Source organism: Heterodontus francisci, chromosome 23, assembly GCF_036365525.1.
Source record: "Heterodontus francisci isolate sHetFra1 chromosome 23, sHetFra1.hap1, whole genome shotgun sequence".
Taxonomy (NCBI): domain Eukaryota; kingdom Metazoa; phylum Chordata; class Chondrichthyes; order Heterodontiformes; family Heterodontidae; genus Heterodontus; species Heterodontus francisci.
Genome location: NC_090393.1, coordinates 31,435,438 through 31,457,372, shown reverse-complemented (window position 1 = coordinate 31,457,372; position 21,935 = coordinate 31,435,438). Strand labels below are relative to the sequence as shown.

The following is a 21,935-nucleotide window of genomic DNA, read 5'->3' as shown; positions in this document are numbered from 1 at the left end:
GGCCTCAGGACCACTGAATTGAGCTAGAAGCCAGCCGAATCACCTAACGCCACAGACTGTGTTCCCCTTTTTCTATGGACTCTAACTCAACCAATCTACCTCTTCCCACTCTAATCTATTTGTTTGTGTGTGTGTGTGTGTGTGTGTGTGTGTGTGAGAGAGAGAGTGAAAGTTGGTGCATTGTTTATTATTAGTTCGGTTTAGGTACAATAAAGTTAAACCTTTTTTTGTTAACTCAAGAAAACCAGTCCGATTGGTTCTTGTTATGATCATAGCAAGTATAAGTCATCAAACACCTACTGAATTGCCCAGAACATCCACTTTAAGAAATAATTAAATCTGTTGTGGCCTAACAAGGAGAGGAAAAAGAGAGAAGCCCTTCAAGCTCTCCTCACTTGACTGTAACAACATGGTTGGCATTAGCCCGACCCATGTGAATAATACTGCATTTATCTATATTAAATTACTCCTGTCAGACAAGGACCACTTCCCCACATAACATCTAGATCTAACTGTTGTCATTTCTTTCTCATCTAAGATTCTGATGCTCGAGCAAATCTTTGTATCATTTGCAAACTTGCAACAGTTCTCTAATGTCTTTATCCAAATCATCAGTGAAGAGTGGGAAAAAAATTACTTGCATTTATATATCAACTTTCACAACCAAGTACTTTTGAAGCATTATCACAAATAATATAGGAAACGCTGCAGGCACTTTGCGCGCAGCAAGGTTCCACACAAACTTAATGACCAGATAATCTGTGTATTAGTGATGTTTATTGTGGGATGAATAATACCCAGGATAGTGGGAGAACTCTCCTACTCTTCTTCGAAGAATTGCCATGGGATCTTGTATGTCCACCTGAGAAGGCAAACAGGTCCTCAGTTTAATGTATCATCCGAAAAATGGTGCCTCCAACCGTGCAGCACTCCCTCAGTACTGTTGTGGCATGCCAGCTTATTTTTGTGCTCAACCTTCTGACTCGAGAGTGCTACCAGTGAGTCATGGCTGACAGTGTGACAAGCAACAGTCCTAACACTGGGACCTGTAGCGCTCCACCAGTAATCAATTTTCATACAGAACCACTAACATTCATAACAACCTTCTGCCTACGAGAATGCAACCAAGTCATTATCCAACTCAAGATCTGTCCTCCAATCATCCAATCTTATAAGGTAGCTTATTGTAGGAGAAGCAAAATGATACACATCTGCTCACTATATATTGCTTGTTCCATGAGATATGATTTGCAGGGGTAATTTCCTGGCTTTTATATAAAAAAAATTCTGAGTGACAGAAATTAGAGGTTTATGCACAAGGTGGGCATTGCATGAATACATCCCATAGTAACTGTCTCGCAGAAGTCATAACTGTGAGAGAGTTTGGATGGGCTCTTTGTGTTTCTATGCTATTAGAATCTGTAAGCTATGATAGAACTTGAGCTGAGCCAGTTTTTGATGCATTCCCTGCTGAAGGAAGCAGTGCACAAATTATCATGATTTGCTGGCAGTTTCAGCCTCCAGAAATCAACTTGAGGCAGCCACAGAACGTCCAAGTTTGCCACATTCCTGCTGCCATTTTGTACATTAACTAAGCACTATATTTGGATCCTGTCCCAACTATACAGCAATTTAAATTTGAGTGCCTTTCATTTAGGAATGTCTACCACATCACTTTGTATTCCATGTCTCTCTCTATGCACCTAGAATTGTAGCTGCAGACTGTGTTACATGTTATACATTACTGTTTCATTCCTTTCTAATAATGCGCCTAGTGGATTATAGACCAGTTTTATTGATCATTTAAGAAAGCAAAATACTAAAATTCATTGCTGTCTCATGGGGTTGCATTACTTGTGAAGAAAGGTGCATGACAGAAAAGCCAAGAGTACATTAGACTTGATCTGATTGTCTCCTGAAACTACACATGCACATTCAAATTGTTGTAACTCACCCATAGCCTAATTAATCAGATAGGAATATAGAGTCCTGTTTGCATTTGCTGTAAAGTGGATTGCATTCAGTAGATGTTTTTTGAACACAACGTATGCTGCATGATCAGGATTAACTGATTGAGATTGGTCTTTGCTTGATGTACAAGAACAAAGCAAATGCATTATGACTATTTTAGGTAGCATTCTGCAGACATGTTCAAAGTTTTCCCTTAAGATCCAATTTGCTTTTCTATCATTGAATGAAGGGTAGTTGACAAAACTTATGCATCTTAGTTCAGTTGCAGCAAGTAACATCATATCGTTGACTATTAATGATCTTTTTAAAGACAGTGTTATACCAAGGTTAGCATTTAGCATTGGAAACTATGCCAATTGCAACATTTTAATAGCAGCTATCTGGTAATAGATGAGTTATCCAGGAGAGCATTTTTCATTCAGTAGACTTGTCTTTCTGGAGAGAAAGTACTTTACAAATAAATTGGCAAAACATTTCCTTCAAAGATAATTGTATTTGTGTGCACTTTTGAAGTTATTGACCTGACTCCAACAGTGACATTCAGGTCAACTAACAAGACAAAATACTTAAGCAGGTAGCCTAGTAGTGATTCCTCCCTAGTGATCTGAGTTTGAATCCTCGCTATTTAATGATGTTTACTCAGGTTTTCTCTGGGTACTGAGATTTGTCAATGTCACAGCAGTCTGGTAGAAAGGAAAAGCTGGTCGGGAGGCATTGTCCACTTTGCGTCCATACAAGTGGCCATCTGGGTTAGGGTGGATTAGCAAATAAGCAACAACAACTTGCATTTATATAGCACCTTTACCATAGTAAAACTTCCCAATGTACTTCACATCAGTGATTATCAAATAAAATTTGACACCCAGCCACATAGAGAGAGGTGGAGAGGTTTAGAGAGGGAATTCCAGAGCTTAGGGCCTAAGCAACTGAAGGCACGGCAGCCAGTGGTGGATTGAAGAAAATAAGAAATATGCAAGAGGCCAGAACCGGGGAACACCGAGATCTCAGAGTTATAGGGCTGGAGGGGCTAGAAAACGAGGATGATAATTGTAAAATCCAGGCTTTGCTGAACCAGGAGCCAATGTAGGTCAGCGAGCACAGAGGTGATGGGTGAGGAGGACCTGGTACAAGGTCGGATACGTGCAGCAGAGTTTATAATGAGCTCAAGTTTATGGGTACTACAAGGTTAGAGGCTGGTCAGAAGCGCATTGGAATCGTTGAGTCTAGAGATAACAAAGGCATCGATGAGGGTTTCAGCAACATTTTTATGAGCTGAGGCAAGGACAGAAACAGACGATGTTATGGAGGTGGAATTAGGCAGTGCTGGTGATGGAGAGGATATGTGATTGGAAGCTTAGCTCAGGGACAAATCGTACAGCAAGATCTATTAATTGGATCCATGATGCTGTTCCCATACTGGGCTGTCTAGCCTTTGATTAAGAAGGATTGTATTTGTGAGAGGAGAGAATTATAAAACCTTTCCATAACAATTCCAGGAAATAATTTCAGAACATTTTAGTATCACACTAAAAGATCACTGCTAACAGTGATTCTCTTGCCATATGTTACAGCCTAGAATCAATGGACCAATTTGGAAAGCAGTATATAGGACACAAGGACGCAACTCAGCCCATTGTGTCTGCTGTTTGCCCTGTGCTGACTCTGTAGCCTTGTATATTCCTCTGCTTCAGATATTTATCCTGTTTTCCCTTAGATGTTACAATGGTCTTTGCCTCAGACACTCCCGGTAGCAAAGCATCCATTTTCCAAGAACCTTCTAAGCAAAGAAATTTATTTTATAAGCACTGTCCTCACTCTCTGTGATGGTTTTAAAGAAATGATCCCTTGTTACTGACTAGCCCCCTCCCCCCCTCAACCACCTCCACCCCCCACAAGTAGAGCAAATAGTCTTTTCTTATTTATCCTACTTTCAAATTCTTAATAATTATAAAACATCTATTAAATCGCCTCTTAGCTTTCTCTGGTCAAGTGAAAATAAGCCCAGTATCTCAAGTCTATCCTCGTAACTACAGTTTCCCATCCCGGTGAGTCTGCTTTTGTCCATCAGATTCTGAGATTGTGTTCCCTATACCCAAGTCCAAATCATCTATATAAATACTGAAGAAAAATGTTGTCCTAGCCCTAAACCCATGGAGTGTACCACTCCAGTCCAAATAATACCCAATTATCCATATCCGTTTCTTTTGTCAAGCAATATTCTATCCATGTTGCTGCATATCCTACTATGCCATACGGTGCAACTCGTCTGAAAAACCTCTCATGAAATGTTTTATTTTCTGAGAATCCATATACACGACATCTACTGCATTCCCTTTATCTACGCAGTTGGTTACTTCAAAACCTATTATATTTGTCAAATTCAACGAGTGTTTAAAATATCTATCCTGACTGTCGTTGATTAACTCATAAATTTTTAAGTGCTTACTAATTTTATCTCAAATTATGGATTCTAAGAATTTTTGTTCAACTAAGTTAGAATAACTGGTCTATAGTTGCCACATTTGTCCTTCTCTTCCTTTCTGGAAAAAAGTGTTTGTTACATTGACAACTCCTCCGTCCAATTGGCACAATTTACATTTTTAAGGAGAATAGAAAAATTGTGGCCAGAACTTGTTATCTCCTCTTAAATTTCTTTCAGCAGCCTGGGGAGACGTGCCATCAGGGCCCAGTGATTTATTCACCTTCAGTAATTTTTTTTTCCTCAGAAAAATTATTTTTCTACAGTTCACTCTAACAATTGTTCCATATCCTCCTGTAGTACAACTATGTTCTTCCACCATTTTTCTCCACAATCAGACACTCTCCTTCACCCCTGAGTGGCCTATGGTACTATCTTTAACTGTTCTTCAGCCTTTTATATGCTTATAAAAGTCATTACTATTTCTTTTCATATTACCTGCTAGTTTTATTTTAATGTTCCCTATTAACTTTTCTAATATCCCTACTACAGTATGTGCAATCCAGATGATTATCCTTAATATTGTTACCCATAATTTTAGCCTAACTCTCCTTTTAAGTTTTAGTTTAGCTTTAACCACTCAGTTTATCCTTAGAACTCTATACTTTGATGCACCTACATTTTCACTTTATGGGAGAAAAACATTCTACTCTATATAACTCATATTTTCAGATTTCCTACTGATTCATCAACATAAACATCAGATCATTAAAAAATAGGTGCAGGAGATTTAGGTTAGCTATGGTAAAAGACAAGGAGCAATCCAGAGTAAAAATTATCAATTGGGGAAGGGCCAACTTCAGTGGGGTGAGAGCAGATCTGCCTCAGGTAAATTGGAATCAAAGATTGGCCAGCAAAACTGTATCAGAACAATGGGCTGCCTTGAAAGAGGAGATAGTTCAGGTACCATCTAGGTACATTCCCACAAGGGGGAAAGGTGATGCAAATAAATCCAGAGTTCCCTGGGTGACAACAGTGATGGAGAGTAAAATGAAGCAGAAAAAGGGTGCATGTGACTTTGTCAGGTGGATAATACGATTGAGAACCAGGCTTAATATAGCAAGTTGAGAGGGGAAGTGGGAAATGAAATAAGAGAAGCAAAGAGAGAGTATGAGAAGAGACTGTCAGCTAACATAAAAGGGAATCCAAAAGTATTCTGTAGGCATATGAAAAGGTGAAGTGGGGCTGATTCGGGACCAAAAAGGGAATTTATTTTTAAAAAAATTTTTTTTTAAGAGATACAGCACTGAAACAGGCCCTTCGGCCCACCGAGTCTGTGCCGACCATCAACCACCCACTTATACTAATCCTACACTAATCCCATATTCCTATCACATCCCCACCTGTCCCTATATTTCCCTACCACCTACCTACACTAGGGGCAATTTATAATGGCCAATTAACCTATCAACCTGCAAGTCTTTGGCATGAGGGAGGAAACCGGAGCACCCGGAGAAAACCCACGCAGACACAGGGAGAACTTGCAAACTCCACACAGGCAGTACCCGGAATTGAACCCAGGTCCCTGGAGCTGTGAGGCTGCGGTGCTAACCACTGCGCCACTGTGCCGCCCTTATGCAAGGAAGTAGAGGGCGTGGCTGAAATGCTAACTACTTTGCATCTGTCTTTACCGAAGAAGAAGTTGCTGCTCAAGTCATAGTGAAAGACTAGGTAGTTGAGACACTGGATGGGTTAGAAATTGATAAAGAGGAGGTATTGCATAGGTTGGCTGTGCTTAAAGTAGATGTTACCAGGGCCGGATCAGATGCATTCAGGGATACTGAGGCAAGTAAAAGTGGAAATTGCAAAGGCACTGGCCATAATCTTCCAATCCTCCTTAGATTCAGTGGGGTTGTGCCCAAGGCCTGGAGCGTTGTAAATGTTGAGACCTTTGTTCAAAAAAGGGTGTGAGGATAAGCCAGCAACTAGAGGCCAGTCAGTTTAACCTCAGTGGTGGGAAAGTTTTTAGAAATAATAATTCAGGATAAAATTAACAATCACTTAGACAAATGCGGATTAATCAAGGAAAGCAGCATAGATTTGTTCAGGACAAATCGTGTTTAACTAACTTGCTTGAGTTTTTTGATGAGCTACAGAGAAGGTTGATGTGGTATACCTGGACTTCCAAAAGACAATTGATAAAGTGCCACATAACAAGCTTGTCAGCAAAGTTAAAGCCCATGGATACGAAGTTGGCTGAGAGACAGGAAACAGAGAGGTAAACAACACTTTTTCAAATAGGAGGAAGACATATAGTAGAGTTTCCCAGGGGTTGGTGTTAGGATCCTGCTTTTCTTGATCTATATTAATGACCTAGACTTGGTGTACAGGGCATCATTTCAAAATTTGCGAATGACACAAAACTTTGAAGTATTGTGAACTCTGAGGAGGATAGTGATAAACTTCCAGAGGACTTAGGTTGGTGGAATGGGCGAACAAGTGGCAGATGAAATTTAATGCAGATCAGTATGACGTGATTAATTTTCGTAGGAAGAACGAGGCAAGGCAATATAAACTAAAGGGTATAATTCTAAAGGGGTGCAGGAGCTGAGGAGCCTGGGGGTATAGATCACAAATCATTGGAGGTGGCAGGGCAGGTTAGGAAATTGGTTAATAAAGCATACGGGATCCTGGGCTTTATAAATGAAGGCATAAAGTACAAAAGCAAGGAAGTTATAATAAACCTGTATAAAAACCCTGGTTCAGCCTCAGCTGGAGTATTGTGTCCAGTTCTGGGCACCACAGTTCAGAAAAAATGTGAAGGCATGAGAAAGGGTTGTCATGAAGGAGCTTCCATTATTAATATTTTTTGAGTACTCTTGTTTAAAGGATTGTGAAAATTGGTTCATTTGAAAGACTGAGGAGATGCCTGGATTTGGCTTTTTTTTTAAAAGGGTTACTGGAAGGACACTTTGTCTCTTCCAGTAAGTTTTTTTTTTAAACCAATGAAGTGCTAAAATAAACATAAGGAGCCTTGCTGGCTATTGGAGTTGTTTACAGAGAAGTCACATGTCTAGGTTTATGGTTGTTAGGAGTTTTGGCTTGGACTGTTTGAATGTTCATTTGGTGTGTAGCTTGTTAAGAGAGAAGCCACACAACTCATCTTTTTCTACCTGTTTTGGAAAATCTCTGAGTATGATAGCTAAAACCACTGATGCAGTAATTCTCCCAAAAAGCCTGCAAGATTACTCTTTGACGTCTCCTGAACAGAACTGCTCTAGAAAGATCCCAGTGACAGCCGTCTATGTGTACCCGGATGCCAGTCAATGGCCATCTGGAACATTCTGTATCTTCTCCTCCTTCTTCAAGAATTGGCAATAACTTGCCAAAGTATTTTTTTTTTAAGTTGATTTCTGCTGAGCCAGTTTTTTCAGTTTTTTTTTGTCCTGCCTGTGTGTTGGCTTATTTTAGAAAGGTATATATTTATACTTTCATGTTTCAAATTGTGTGTTAAGTGTTGCATCCCTATTGAATAAGTCTTGTTTCATAATAAATCAATAATTTTGTTGTTTATTAAAGCAACCTGGTTGGTGGATTCTTTTTATTAAACTAATACAGATAAAGTATATAATTGGCCACATCAGTAACTGGGTAAAACATTTAAACATACGTTGTGACCAGTGCAATAGTGGATGGTATGGTTCACTGTGTCAGTAGCTGCAGACAGGTTGAGAAGGATGAGGAAAGAAAATGCAGCTCATTCACAGTCACAAAGGATTTCATTTGTGTCTTTGATTAGTTTAAGTGCATTGGCAGGAGAGGACGCCTAGACAAATTTCCACATTATCAGGAAGATGCTAGTCTTGTAGCTGAACTGGAACAGGTTGACTAGAGTGCTTTGTGCTTTAAAGCAATTTGTTTTTGCAAGTGAGTATCTTAATAGGCCACTTCAAAGGTCATTAAGAGCCAGTGATGTAGTGTGAACTTGAGTCATGTGTAAGCTAGGTTGAGCGGCAGTGGCAGGTTTCCTTCCCTGCAGGACATTGGTGAACAATTTGGGGTTTTATGACAATACAGTAGATTTCCTGGTCATTTTTCCTTATAGATATTGTGTAAATTGTGGTTGAGACAGGTTTATAATGCTGTCATGCTTTAATTTGCATTCCAGGAACGTGGGGAGGGGTGCACAGCATGTGTGATAAATTTACAGAGGTGGAGAATGGGTGATTACATGTATTTTACTTACTGGAACAAGCTTGAATAATTTGTCTTAACAGAATTATATCTACTGTTTTTAAAAGTTGTTTCACCAGAGTAAAACCTGTGTGTGCGTGAAAATATAGATTTAAAGATTATGTTATGATTGTGATAACCCACTTTAGAGGAAATTGCTTAGGGACAGTTTCCTGTTTAGAGCAATGTATCAGATTTTGGATGACATTAAATAATTTAGAACTGTATTTTTGTTTTAAAAAAATCCTGCTTGCTACTAAAAACTCTGGCAGTAATGCCCAGTAATTAGTGTAGTGTATACTTTAGAGATACACTGGATATCACAAGAACAGTATTTTATCAGAACACTACAGCTGAACAGTTACAATATGCATAACCTTGTGCTGTGAGTTAATGTGGCAAGCAATCCACTTTAATAGGTCACTTGTTTAGTAACTGAAATGTTGCCACATAAAAATGTAAAATTATGGACTGTAATGCAAAATGCGGGTTTTAATCTTCACAATAACAGATCAAAAAAGTAATGTAGTGCTAAATGTGAGAATTAATGATAGAGAAGTCAGCTATTATATCGATGTGTGGATACTGATAAAAAATGTCCTTCAACCAATTGAAACCTCCCATGTGGCCCCAGGTTGATCAATTTGAAAATAGCAAAACAATGCAATTTTCTATATTTACCCATTTTCAGTATAGGGCATGTCAATGGGCAGATAAATACAGCTCATCTATTAATTCAGTAGTATACATGAATTAGATTGCAGGACACTGCTCAGAAAAGCTAATAAAACAGCTGTTTAGTGGCATTTATAACAACAATTTATGATGCACAGGCTATAATAAGTAGAAAATGCTAAACTATTATAATTATTGCAATTAATATATTAAAGCATGTCAAGTGTACACACAGTAGCTTAAAAGAATCCTTGCCAATCTGTGGTTTTAGAAGAAAACAAGCAGGCAAACGGGGGAAACTAGATGAATTTGCATTTTTCAAAATGTATTGCATTTTTTAACAAATGAGATTGGAACACTAGTATTCAAACAGGTATCCTCAAGGTCATAACATAAAATTTGGGTTTTTTCATTGCATCAGTAAATCCTTCAGAATCACCATTCCATACATAAATTCTGGAAGGCAACTGGAAGAATCTATGTTATGACTATGTAAATGAGACCTGTCATTTATCACCGTCACTGGGTGCTGTCACATCACCAGCTGAGGGTGACATCACAGCACATTGTCGTGCATTCTCTCAGCTGAATCAGGAAGCATTTCACCAGCAGTGCAATGCAACATTTCTTAAAATGTGCAGATGGTGATTATGTGCAAGCGGGGGGAACAGCAAACACAGAAGTCCTCATTTGGAAAGGATTGCTATTGCCAAAGGGGCTAGTCAGTACAATGAGCAGCACCATTTACCTGCTTTGACACCAGTCGTATTTTGAACAAATTAGTGGACTTTTTAAAGCTGAAACTAAGTAGCTCCACCCACCAGAAGAAAGGCATCAACTCCATCACTGTTGCTGCAGAGAAGTATCTAGGCATCATCTTCTGTTCTTTTTTCTGGGGTCAATTAACAAGCACGATGTTTTTGTTGCCAGTGAGGCATTCCTGCACTACTACCTTTAGTTTGCTGCCTTACTTTCAACACCTTAGGAAAGTGGGGGTGTGGGGGTCTGCGATAATATCAGTAGTTGCAAGGAATCCTTGTATGAAGTTTGAAAGCCAATGATGTGGTAAGAGAATTTGGAAATATTGAGCCTAGAAGAATTAAGTTGAATCCACTTATGGAATGTTACAGTATGTATCTAGGATGAGAGAAAGGTCATTGGGTCCGTACATGTTCATCCCAACTATTGCTGGACTCCAAATCAGGAATTTTCTGTCAAAACCTCCTGTTCAATTTCTCAATGATGATCAGAAAGGCCCCAAGAGCCTCCAATCCTTTTAGTTATTTAATAAAATAATTCATCTTGCTCTGCTTCATTTCATTTCTTTAAAAAACATCTAAAGTCGTCTTGGAAGGTTGCAAAGAGTGTGTCATCACTGTCACTTCTTAAAAAAAAAAATCCTGCTCCATAGGTTGGTATCCCTCTGGGAAAATGCTGAACATCCAACCTTACTCCTATTTTCTCAGGGCACCTCCTATTTCTACATAGCCGTGTTACCTCACACAATCCATCTCTTTATGTGTTGTCAAAGTCCTTAATAATTGGAAATATCTTTTGTGTACTGTCCTGTAATTATTACAGAAATTTCCCAAATTTCTTTTTTTTTTAATCCCTCTTTCTTTTCTAATATTCTTTATGTTGCTTCCTAGTCCACACACTGCACTCCCCACTTGAAACTAACGGGCACTTTGTTGCTCTTAAGTCAATCTGTATAATGTGTCTGAAATGGTGTTTTAAGTTGCATTCCAGATTATTGCTCTCACCTGGGTTAGATACCTTAGGCAGGTAAACTTGTCATGAGAGGCATTGTTGTCAGAGTCATACAGCACAGAAACAGACCCTTCGGCCCATCATGTGTGTGCCGGCCATCAAGCACCTACCTATTCTAATCCCATTTTACAGCACTTGGCCTGTAGCCTTGTATGCTATGGCGTTTCAAGTGCTCATCTAAATACTACTTAAATTTGTGATAGTTCCTGCCTCTTCCACCTCTTCAGGAAGTGCGTTCCAGATTCCAACCACCCTCTGGGTGAAAAAAACTTTCCTCAGATCCCGTCTAAACCTCCTGCCCCTTATCTTAAATCTGTGCCCCCTGGTTATTGACCACTCCGCTAAGGGAAAAAGTTTCTTCCTATCTAGTCTATCAATGCCCCTCATAATTTTGTATACCTCAATCATGTCCCCCCCTCAGTCTTCTCTGCTCTAAGGAAAGCAACCCTAGCCTTTTCAGTCTCGCTTCATAGCTGAAACGTTCCAGCCCAGGCAACATCCTGGTGAATCTCCTCTGCACCCTCTCCAGTGCAATCACATCCTTCCTGTAGTGTGGTGCCCAGAACTGTACACAATATTCCAGCTGTGGCCTAACTAGCGTTTTATACAGCTCCATCATAACCTCCCTGCTCTTCTATTCTATGCCTCGGCTAATAAAGGCAAGTATCCCATATACCTTCCTAACCATCTTATCTACCTGTGCTGCTGCCTTCAGTGATCTATGGACTAGTGCACCAAGGTCCCTCTGACCTTCTGTACTTCCTAGGGTCCTACCATCCATTGTATATTCCCTTGCCTTGCAAGTCCTCCCAAAATGCATCACCTCACACTTCTCAGGATTAAATTCCATTTGCCACTGCTCCGCCCATCTTATACTTTATAGTGCAGCTTGTCTGTGCACCATGAACATTTGTAATGACCTTAGCTGAAACTTTTTTTCTTTTCCCCTTTAGAAACTACGAGAGAAGCAGAAAGCTGTGCGGGAGAGCCATGGCCCAAACATGAAGCAGGTTAATATGTGGCGAGATTTTGAGCAACTGATGGAATGCAAGAAACAATGCTTTCAAAAACAGCAAAACCAGAATTCTATTGGTCAGGTGATTCAGGAAGGAGGGGAGGACAGATTGATCTTGTAAATTGTATAATTCATTTGTGTTACTGTGCATCAAAAATGTAAGATTCTTTGTTATGGGCTTTAGCTATTTTCAGCAATTACAATAAATTATAAATGTCATTTAACACGAAATTAATTGTTTAGCAACTTTTACATAAATTTTGTATGCGGAAGTGCATACAAGTCTCATTTGCAACAGCGGGTTAGACAATCCAGCAGCTCTTGGTTGCAACAGTGGGTTCCTGTGGGGTATATCAAGGATAAAAGTTTTGGTCTTTTTGCCAGGCTACCTCGCTGTAATGGAGTATTAAATATCCAGGATGAGAAACAGCCTGTATGTAATCTTTTCTACTCGACGTAGTCTTTCATCAGCTGATAAAGAGCAGCATTGACACGCAGCTGTAAAGAGCTGTGCAGCTCAGACTAACTTAGGAAAAACTGTGACCAGAGCATGGGTGAAAGTAAAATGTTATAGCTAAATTATGAGAATTGTGTAAAGAGTAAAATATGAAACGTACTTATTGATCAAAAATATGTACAGATTTTTTAAACATCAAAATATTGTTTCATAAAAGTAAAGTAAAATTATGATTTTCAAAGTTACATTTCAAGGAATCTGAAGTTTTAACTATTTCAGTTGTCACTTAAATAAAAATAATAACTCACCCATACCAATATCTAAATTGCAACCTTAGGTCTCCACCGATAGCTCAATGGGTCCATGTGCTATGTGGTGTTGAGCATTATAGGCAAAGAAAGTCCCAGATTTGACCTCTATCCTGTACTGAATTGGCTAAGGGATAGTGATGGCAACACTTATGATTAGCTTTGTTGTCCCTAAACTAAAAAGAATGAAAAATTGGCTACTGTTCCCTATTCTGATAATCATTAAAAGAGCTTTACTGGAAAGTGTCCAAACATGGGCAGGATTGCTTTTTGCTATGTACCTTCTCCACAGTCAAATAATTTACTGGTACTCATTGTCTGGAGTCTGGACTCAAATGATGAATTATCAATTGAGCATGGTGCGAGAGCACTGTCAGTGTCTTGTTACTCTTAGCATGCAAATTGTGCCTTCATGGAGAGGAATTTATGGTTCATAACATAATCTGAATTCTTAATGCAGTTACTGACTTGCAATCACTCCCATATATATTCATTATTACCAATGTAGCAGTTGAGCTTGGATTCTATTTGGATAATTGAATTAGAATGCTGGGGTTACTCATCTTCAGACAACTGAATTTAACTTCAGTTCATCCAAAATACAAACAATACCAAAATATTAATTTTGTTCTGGAGTTTGTAGAAGCCATTTATAGGAAGATGGTTACATTTTATTTCAATGCAGGATATAATAGGTTAGCAAGCAAAGGCACAATAAATCATCAATTAGCTCCTTGATGACAGCAGTTTTTTAAATTAGATTTAATGGTTTAAGAAGAGCCTGTTACCACATTCTGTAAAGTTTTATAACAGCTGAAAATAAGTAAATCAACTGGGACTGCAGTCTTTTGGAGTAATTTTTAGACTCAGCCTATTATTGAGTGCAGATGTCACGGCCAATTATTCTTCAGATGAAAAGAAATCTCCCAGGAATATATTGGATTCAACAAAATGTACAGAGGAAATCTTTTTATAAATGCTTACTTTCATACATGTCGCTACAGTACAATACTTATTGTGACAGCATTAACAACATCCTAGCGTTTTTACTTATTGCGACCATTCTACATGCTGACAGCTATATCAGTATAATATTTTTAATCTGAATATAACTTGTTTAAAATATCAGGCATACACATGACATGCTTATTATGAGACCTGCTGTCATAATCCAAGATCAAGCAGTAGTTCGATCTCTGGTTGCCACTTATATTGGTGGTCAGTTACTCTCATATTTATTTCTATTCTTTTAAATCTTGTATGCAGAAGCACATACAAGTCTCATTTGCAAAGTTTTTAAAAACATTTTTATAAAAGACAGCAAGCAGCGGGCAGTAAGGGTTGGGATAAAGTAGTGGCACTCATAAGGAAAAGTACATCAACTCATTTTGAGCTTTGTGGAGAGACACAGGATGGAACATCATTCCTCCAGTTCCTTGTCAAAATTAGTGCTAGAAGAAGAGCTACTAATTTTCAGGTTAATTTATTCAATTTATAACAGAGAATGGATCTGGGGCTTAATCAATTTAACACTGGAAAGAATAGTTTAGTTTAGTTTAGAGATACAGCACTGAAACAGGTCCTTTGGCCCACCAAGTCTGTGCTGACCACCAACCACCCATTTATATACTAATCCTACACTAATTCCATATTCCTACCACATCCCCACCTGTCCTTATATTTCCCTACCACCTACCTATACTAGGGACAATTTATAATGACCAATTTACCTATCAACCCGCAAGTCTTTGGTATGTGGGCCCCCTCCCCACAACAAGTCATTAATATAGATCACGAAAAGCAGTGGTCCTAATATCAATCCCTTGGGAACCCCACTATATACCTTTCCTCCAGTCCAAAATCAATCATTTACCACTACTATCTGTTTTCTGTTATTCAGCCAGCTTCATATCCTTGCTGCCACTGTTCCTTTTATTCCATGGCCTTTACTAACACTAGCACTTTATCAAACACTTTTTTGAAGCCCATGTACACCACATCAACCATATTAACCTCATCAACGGAGGTCAGCAACGTGTCCGTAAACAGATGCCAGTGTCCGTGGTAAAAGCTTTGAGGTCCGTGACTGGTAATTACAGGGATGAAAAGCTTCCCATTGGCTTCTTCTTTCTGACCAGGCCAACCTTTAAAAAGTCACAGCCGGCAGTTCCGATTTTTTTTTTAAAGCCCACCAGGAAACTACAAACTTGCCCGAAGCTTGGAAGTGCTATCTCTGTTCTAAGCACCTGTCAGCTGTAAAACTAATGGTTCGATCTTTTTTAAAAGGACCAGTCACAAAGCTGCTCTACTGAGAGTTCCTGCTCTGCAACTGAGAGAGGGGTAGAAAGAGGGATAGGAGGCCGAGGGAAAGTGGGGGCAGGGAAAAAGGAGTAGCACAGAGAGAGAGGAGAGGAACGGAGAGGGAAAGGGTGATGTGAAGACGAAAGAGGGGGAGCACAGAGAGTGAGTGGGAGAGAGACAGATAGAGGGGGAGAGAGAGAGTAATCGAGATCACTTCTATGAACATCTATCTGCAATACTCCGCATCACAACAAGAAGTGTGCAGGCAAACACTGACTACTTGTGCGAGCAAACAAATGCCAGGTATATCAATATATCAGTATCCAATATAGTGACAAGAAAGTAAGTCAATAAATTAGTCTTCTCATTTAAAACGTCTTCACAAAAATGCACATTTGTTCAGATTAATAGTATCAACTTTTAATGCCTTTATCTTTCTGAAATAATGTAAGATAAAAATTGTAATGCGGCCCCCCCATGCAAGAAGGTTGGATATCCCTTCTTCAAGCCTTTAGCATTGTGTTTTAAAATAACCTGGCAGCTAAGTTATTTTAAAACACTAGTTTAAAGACTTGTGTTATATAAACTCATCCCATTTTAAAATGGAAAAGACATTTAGGGAATGTCTCGATTTCTGCTCTCTGGTACGAATTACTTTCACCTGGGACACAAGCTCAGTGACATGTTGAAAGTTGATGGACTTTTCTATATAAATGTCACAATTCCACTGCTATCCTTTGGAATTACATTGTTCCAGAACTTGTATTGAGGGGAAAACAGGCAAGAAAATCCAAGGAATCTCCAGAAGTCAGTACTAAGTTCCTCGTGCATGCAACAGTACCATGTAATGGGGCTGAGTGATATTAGCAAAAACAGAATGTTACTGACCCATATACAATTGTTAGTAAATACAATGATGGCTTTAATAAATATTAATCTATGATGAACTGTCTACAACTCCTTAACAAAATCTATGCTGCATTTGCAGTTTTTAAACTGGCCATGTTGGAAACAGTCATTAACTGATTTTATGGCTGCAAATTGGATTAAAGAATAAGTTTTACAAGTATGTCAAAGATCAGTAACTGCAATGTGCATCATTTACTATCCAGTTTGAGGTTTAGATAAAATGTCATTTGAAAGTTGTATCATAATTGCATTATGTTAAAAGTACATGTTTGCTAACAGGTATTAGATCTGGCTTGGACATAATTTGGTTTGTGTGGAGTACAATCTTACAGATAGCGACTAAACATTTTGTAACACTAATACATACAGTAATTGCTCAACTTTTTGCAGAAAATCTTTTTGTTAATTATATTGTCAGAGCTGAATCAGATTCAACAGTGACAGACTGAGTTATAGATATAAGTGAATTCAGGAGAATCGCTTTATTGGAGAAACTGAAGGGCACTCAATACTTGTAATTGTGTTTATCTAATTTTGTCACTAGTTTTGGTGAGAAAATGACATTTTGTCCATGAGAGATTCTGTTTCTGTATTTTAGACTCCAGAACTTGGTTTAACAGCCTGTCAAGATGAATAAACTAGTCTTGGTTATCGACTGTTAAAATCTCTATCCCTTCCTGTCCCACACTGCTTTTCTTTTTTACGTGACTCTTCTGAAGTACTATCTGCTTCACCTATAAAATTCTCCTGATTTGGAGATCACTGCCCTTTTGTTGTCTGCCCTGTCTTCAGACACAAATTACAAGCAGTTGGAGCAGTTGCACCAACAGAGACCATCAGAGGTTAAATTATCTTGTGACAACAGTTGTGTGAGAAATGGTCCGTCTTCCAATTGCTGATTTTTTTACTGCCTCATCTCAATAACCACAATAACAATCCTCTCCTTGTGTTTCATGGCTTATTGGATGAATTTGCACTCCTGACACAGTGTGAATCCACAAAGATCATTCAGTAAGGTCCATCTACTACCCCATGACATGGTGTAGCTAGCTCTACTCAGTCAACAAAAGTAATTCGCATTGGCATTGCATACTATTTTGCTTGCTAGCTAGCTAATACAGTTGTGCTGCTCTCCATTGATGTTTGTATGCTTAGCTATTTTATTTATAGGGAGAAATGTGTTTTGATGGCATTAAATTGGCTATATACTTTATATACAGCTTAATTGTCCCCATGTCCTTGGCTGTCAATAATTTTGTCAAATGTCTGTGGTGCAAGATGTCAGTGCCTAGCCCTGCTCATTGTACCTCTCTGTTACCTCATCAAAAAACTCAATTAAGTTAGTTAAACACAATTTGTCCTTAACAAATCTGTGTTGCCTTTCCTGAATTAATCTTCATTTGTCCAAATGACTATTCATTTTGTCCCAGATTATTGTCTCTAAAAGCTTTCCCACCACCAAGTTAAACTGACTGCCCTATAGTTGCTGAGTTTATCCTTATACCCTTTTTTGAACAAGGGTGTAACATTTGCAGTTCCCCAGTCCTCTGGCATGATCCCTGTATCTAAGTAGGATTGGAAGATTACAGCCAGTGCCTCCACAATTTCCACCCTTACTTGCCTCAGTATCGTCAGTGGCATTTTATCTGGTCCTCGTGATATCAACATTAAGTACAGCCAGTCTTTCTAATACCTCCTCTTTATCAATTTTTAGCCCATCCAATATCAACTGCCTCCTCTTTCACAATGACCGAAGGCAGGACCAGTAGCAACATTTAAGAGGCAGTTGGACAGGTACTTGAATGAACAAGGCATAGAGGGATTTGGAATTAATGCAGGCAGGTGGGATTAGAATAGATAGGCATTATGGTTGGCATAGACGCGGTGGGCCGAAGGGCCTGTTTCTATGCTGTATGACTCTATGACTTTGGCAGCATCTTCTTCCTTGGTAAAGACAGATGCAAAGTATTCATTTAGTACCTCAGCCATGCCCTATGCCTCCATGCATAAATTCCCTTTTTTGTCCCTAATCAGCCCCAGTCCTCCTTTTACTACCCTTTTACTATTCATATACCAATAGAAGACTTTTGGATTCCCTTTTATGTTAGCTGTTAATCTCTTCTCATACTCACTCTTTGCTTCTCTTATTTCTTTTTTCACTTCCCCACTGAATTTTCTATATCCAGTCTGATTCTCACTTGCATTATCAACTTGGCATCTGTCATACACACCTTTTTCTGCTTCACCTTATCTCTTTCATCATCCTGGGAGCGTTGGCTTTGCTTGTCCCAAGATTGGGACATAAGGTAGAAGCTGAAATATAAGGGATAAACGTTAGAGAAAAAAGTTATTTTAAAAATGTAGTATTTAATCATAAAGGAGACAGTTAACAACATTCCACAAATATAGAATTATTTTTTTCAGGTCCAGATTGGTTATAGTTATTCAGATCACCATTTAAAACACAGTTACATCACATTGAACAAGGCTTAACTTTTTATGGTATTTCTATCAGAGATATGAGAGTGGAAAAGGGCAAGTTTTCATCAAATCTATTGATTATTCAGATTGTTAGCTCTGTGGGGGTATTTAAGTACAGCCTGTGGCAGACTGAATGGCAGGCTACAACTTCAAGATTTTCATGAATCTGTGCATGCGTTAAATCCTGAAGTTAAGATCAGATTCAGACAGCTGACAGCTCGCCATCAAGAAGTCTACAAATTCCAGCCCATAGAGGATCCTAAGAGTCTACAGACACCAAGTGCTCAATCTGTTGTTACTACACATAGACACAAGTTTTACAGACCTCCCCGACGTCAGGATTCGTTGGGGGGTGGGGGGGGGGGGCATAAAATTCCTCCAGGAGAGGCCTGCCATGGGCCTTGTGGCGGGAAGGCCTGGCCCATATTACTGGTGGTTGTGAGGCCTTGTGCCGGCAGTCCCTGCCAATCGACGACCGGAGCAAAATTTAAATATGTTAACTTATTAAAATTAATGAATTGATTACTTACCTGCTCCCACCGTCCGTCCCAGTGCTATATTGGTGCCACTGGCCGGCACTCCCATGCCTTCGGATCCCCGTCCAGGGAACCGAGGTGTAACACGGGTGGGGCGGGGAGAGCAAGAAAGTTTTTCAGTGGGGAAGTGGGGTCAAACTAATCTGATTGGTGTTGGGGATGGTGGAAAGGGATGAAGCTAAAAGTTCATGAACTTTGTTGGGGGGAATGGTCAGGTTCACAAGGTAAGTATTTTTGGTGGAGCGAGAGGGCAAAGAATTCTGTGGTTATTGAGGGGTGCGCGAGGGCATAGAAACATATATTTAATTTTTTCAAAATAATTTCAATTCACTATATCTTTAAATATTAAAATTAAATGGAAGGGCTCGAAGCCCTTTAAAAATGGCGTCAGCCCCTGGGTAAAGGCTGCTGACACCATTGCCGGGGAGGGGCCACCCACCCCCTCCATGTAATTGGTGCTGGGGGTGTGCAGGAGGGGCAGTCCACCTAGGCCATTTAAATGAGCCGCCAAGTTTAATATCGCGATGGCTCCACACAAACGGTCCGCACAGGTGGACCGCCATAGTTTACATCCGCCACCAATTTTGGACATGGAAAAATCCAGCCCATAGTCAGCAAAGATTACTGATGAGGATAGAAAATGTGTGTTGTGAGGAAGATGCAAAGCGGCTTCAAGGGAATTTGGACAGACTTAGGGAGTGGGCAAGAACGTGGCAGATGGAATATAATGGGGGAAAAATGTGAGGTTATCCACTTTGGTAGGAGAAATAGATGTGCAGAGTATTTCTTAAATTAGGTTAAGAGCACTCTGCCTGAATGCACACAGCATTCGCACCAAGGTAGATGAATTAAAGGCTCAAATAGAGGTAAATGGGTATGATCCAATTGCCATAACAGAAATGTGGCTACAGGGTGACCAAGACTGGGAACTGAATATTCAAGGATATTCAACATTTAGGAAGAACAGGCAAAAAGGAAAAGGAGGTGGTGTTGCGCTAATAATAAGTTATCTCTTGGACTAGTTTTGATCACCTAGGCAGAGTTTATAGAGGAGTTCCCAGATTTTTTTCTCCAAATTAGTCTAGGTTTTTATCTTTTTTTTTGTCTCTCCTAGGAGATCACATAGTTTTAGGTGGAGTGACATATGTATATATTGTAATACACAAGGTATCACAATTGTGTGGAACAAGTTGGATAGACCAGAGGGTCTTTTTCTGTCCATCGTTCTTGGTATAGCATGAATTAAAAAGAGCAATTTGTTCCCATGCTGGGGTCTCTACTTTTTTCTCTGCTCTGTCTGAAAAAGACCTTAAAGGGATGGGGATCCCTAGTGATCTCCCTGTTATGTTGACCTTAGTGTTGGTATGTGGAGGGTAAGTAAAAGAATGGGGAATACTACATATCAAGGTAGCTTATAACATTTACTTTTTAAACAAATCTTCCATAGAAACAGTTTTGAAATCCCAAAGTTTATGGTTTCACTTTATTCTTGTACAAATAAAGGAATCCATACCAGTTGTTACTGAGAAGTATAGAGACCATGTGTTCAAAATGTAGTCACCTATTGTGTTATATATAAAGAGTTAGGATTATGTTAGCTTGCTTTGAATGCTCTGCTTGTTAATAACATACAAAGCTTCTGTCAATATGCTTGACCGAAATGTTAACCATCAAAACTATATATTTGTGAACTTTAATTAATGTTTATTCTGTGTTTCAAGTGTAATGTAAAAATGTGTTTTTGATGAAATTCACACGGTGTTCAGAGATCTAAAAATGAATGCAGAAAATATTTGTACTACGTAGAAAAAATAATTTATTTCCAGTAAGATAGCTTCATATGCAATAAGAATGAGATCTAATTCCATCAACATAAAGTATTTTCTTGAAACTATATACCCAGTACATATAACATTCAATAAAGTACTCGAGTTACGTTTGTATCAATGTATTTTTGGAAACAGCAAGGAAAATGACCTTGGTCAGAGAAGCCTTGCCAGTTTAGGACTTCATTTAGTTGCAGTGCCACTTCATATCAAATATAAACTATAATTTACCCCATTAGTTCATACATAAATGAAGAGCACATGCTTGCTGCGAGCAAATTCAGATCAAAAAGAACACAATTAATCCATCCAATAACATTTTATAAATAAATCTAGTTACTGCAGTATGCAAAAAATATTTTTCTCCATGAACTAGTATACCTGTTAGAAGCAGCATGCGAGTATATGCTTTGTTTTGCAACATGTTTATTAGGTGAAATCTGCATTTTATATTTACCAATTTATAGTGATCCATTATTCAACTTTCTGGATTATGAAAAACATGATTCTCCATTTGTTATTTGTTGTAAGGAAATGCAGTTTCTTGTGAAGATATGAAAAATTATTTTCACAAGTTCAATTATATCTCAGTTTGAGGCATATATCAACAAAGCTTAAAAGCTATCAGAAATTATATTACTGTTGTTTACATTTGTGTCTCCTTCCATTTTTCTTGGTCTTGCCTTTGCCATGTTCAATTTCACAGAAATGTATAACTTCTTCCCAACTTCAGACAATAAAACTGGCTGATTAGAGTTACATGAAAGCCTCATAGTTCACCCTTTACAGTTCCCATCTGTCATGCTCACAAGAAGTGTAGTGATGAAAATACAGAAACAAACTGAAAAGTTATAAAACATAGAACAATTTTCAAAGATTGTGACATTGGTTATCAACAAAATGGAGGACAAGTCATGACTCATACCACCTTCTGCACTGTAGTCCACATCTATTGTCTGCTAAGACTGAAAACCAATCAAACCCATCTGCATGGAAATGAGACAGATAATCACATATGGATGTGAGCTATACTC

At 38.8% G+C, this 21,935-nt stretch overlaps 1 protein-coding gene across 1 annotated transcript in view; it reads left to right on the top strand.

Annotated features, from left to right (window-relative positions):
* ift81 (intraflagellar transport 81 homolog) overlaps nt 1-21,622 on the top strand; it is a 118,936-nt gene extending 97,314 nt beyond the window's left edge. The window contains exon 19 of the mRNA XM_068054986.1: nt 12,022-21,622. Coding sequence (XP_067911087.1) covers nt 12,022-12,204 — 183 coding nt within the window. The 3' untranslated portion in view covers nt 12,205-21,622. The remainder of the gene's footprint in view (nt 1-12,021) is intronic.
* The last annotated feature ends 313 nt before the right edge of the window (nt 21,623-21,935 follow it).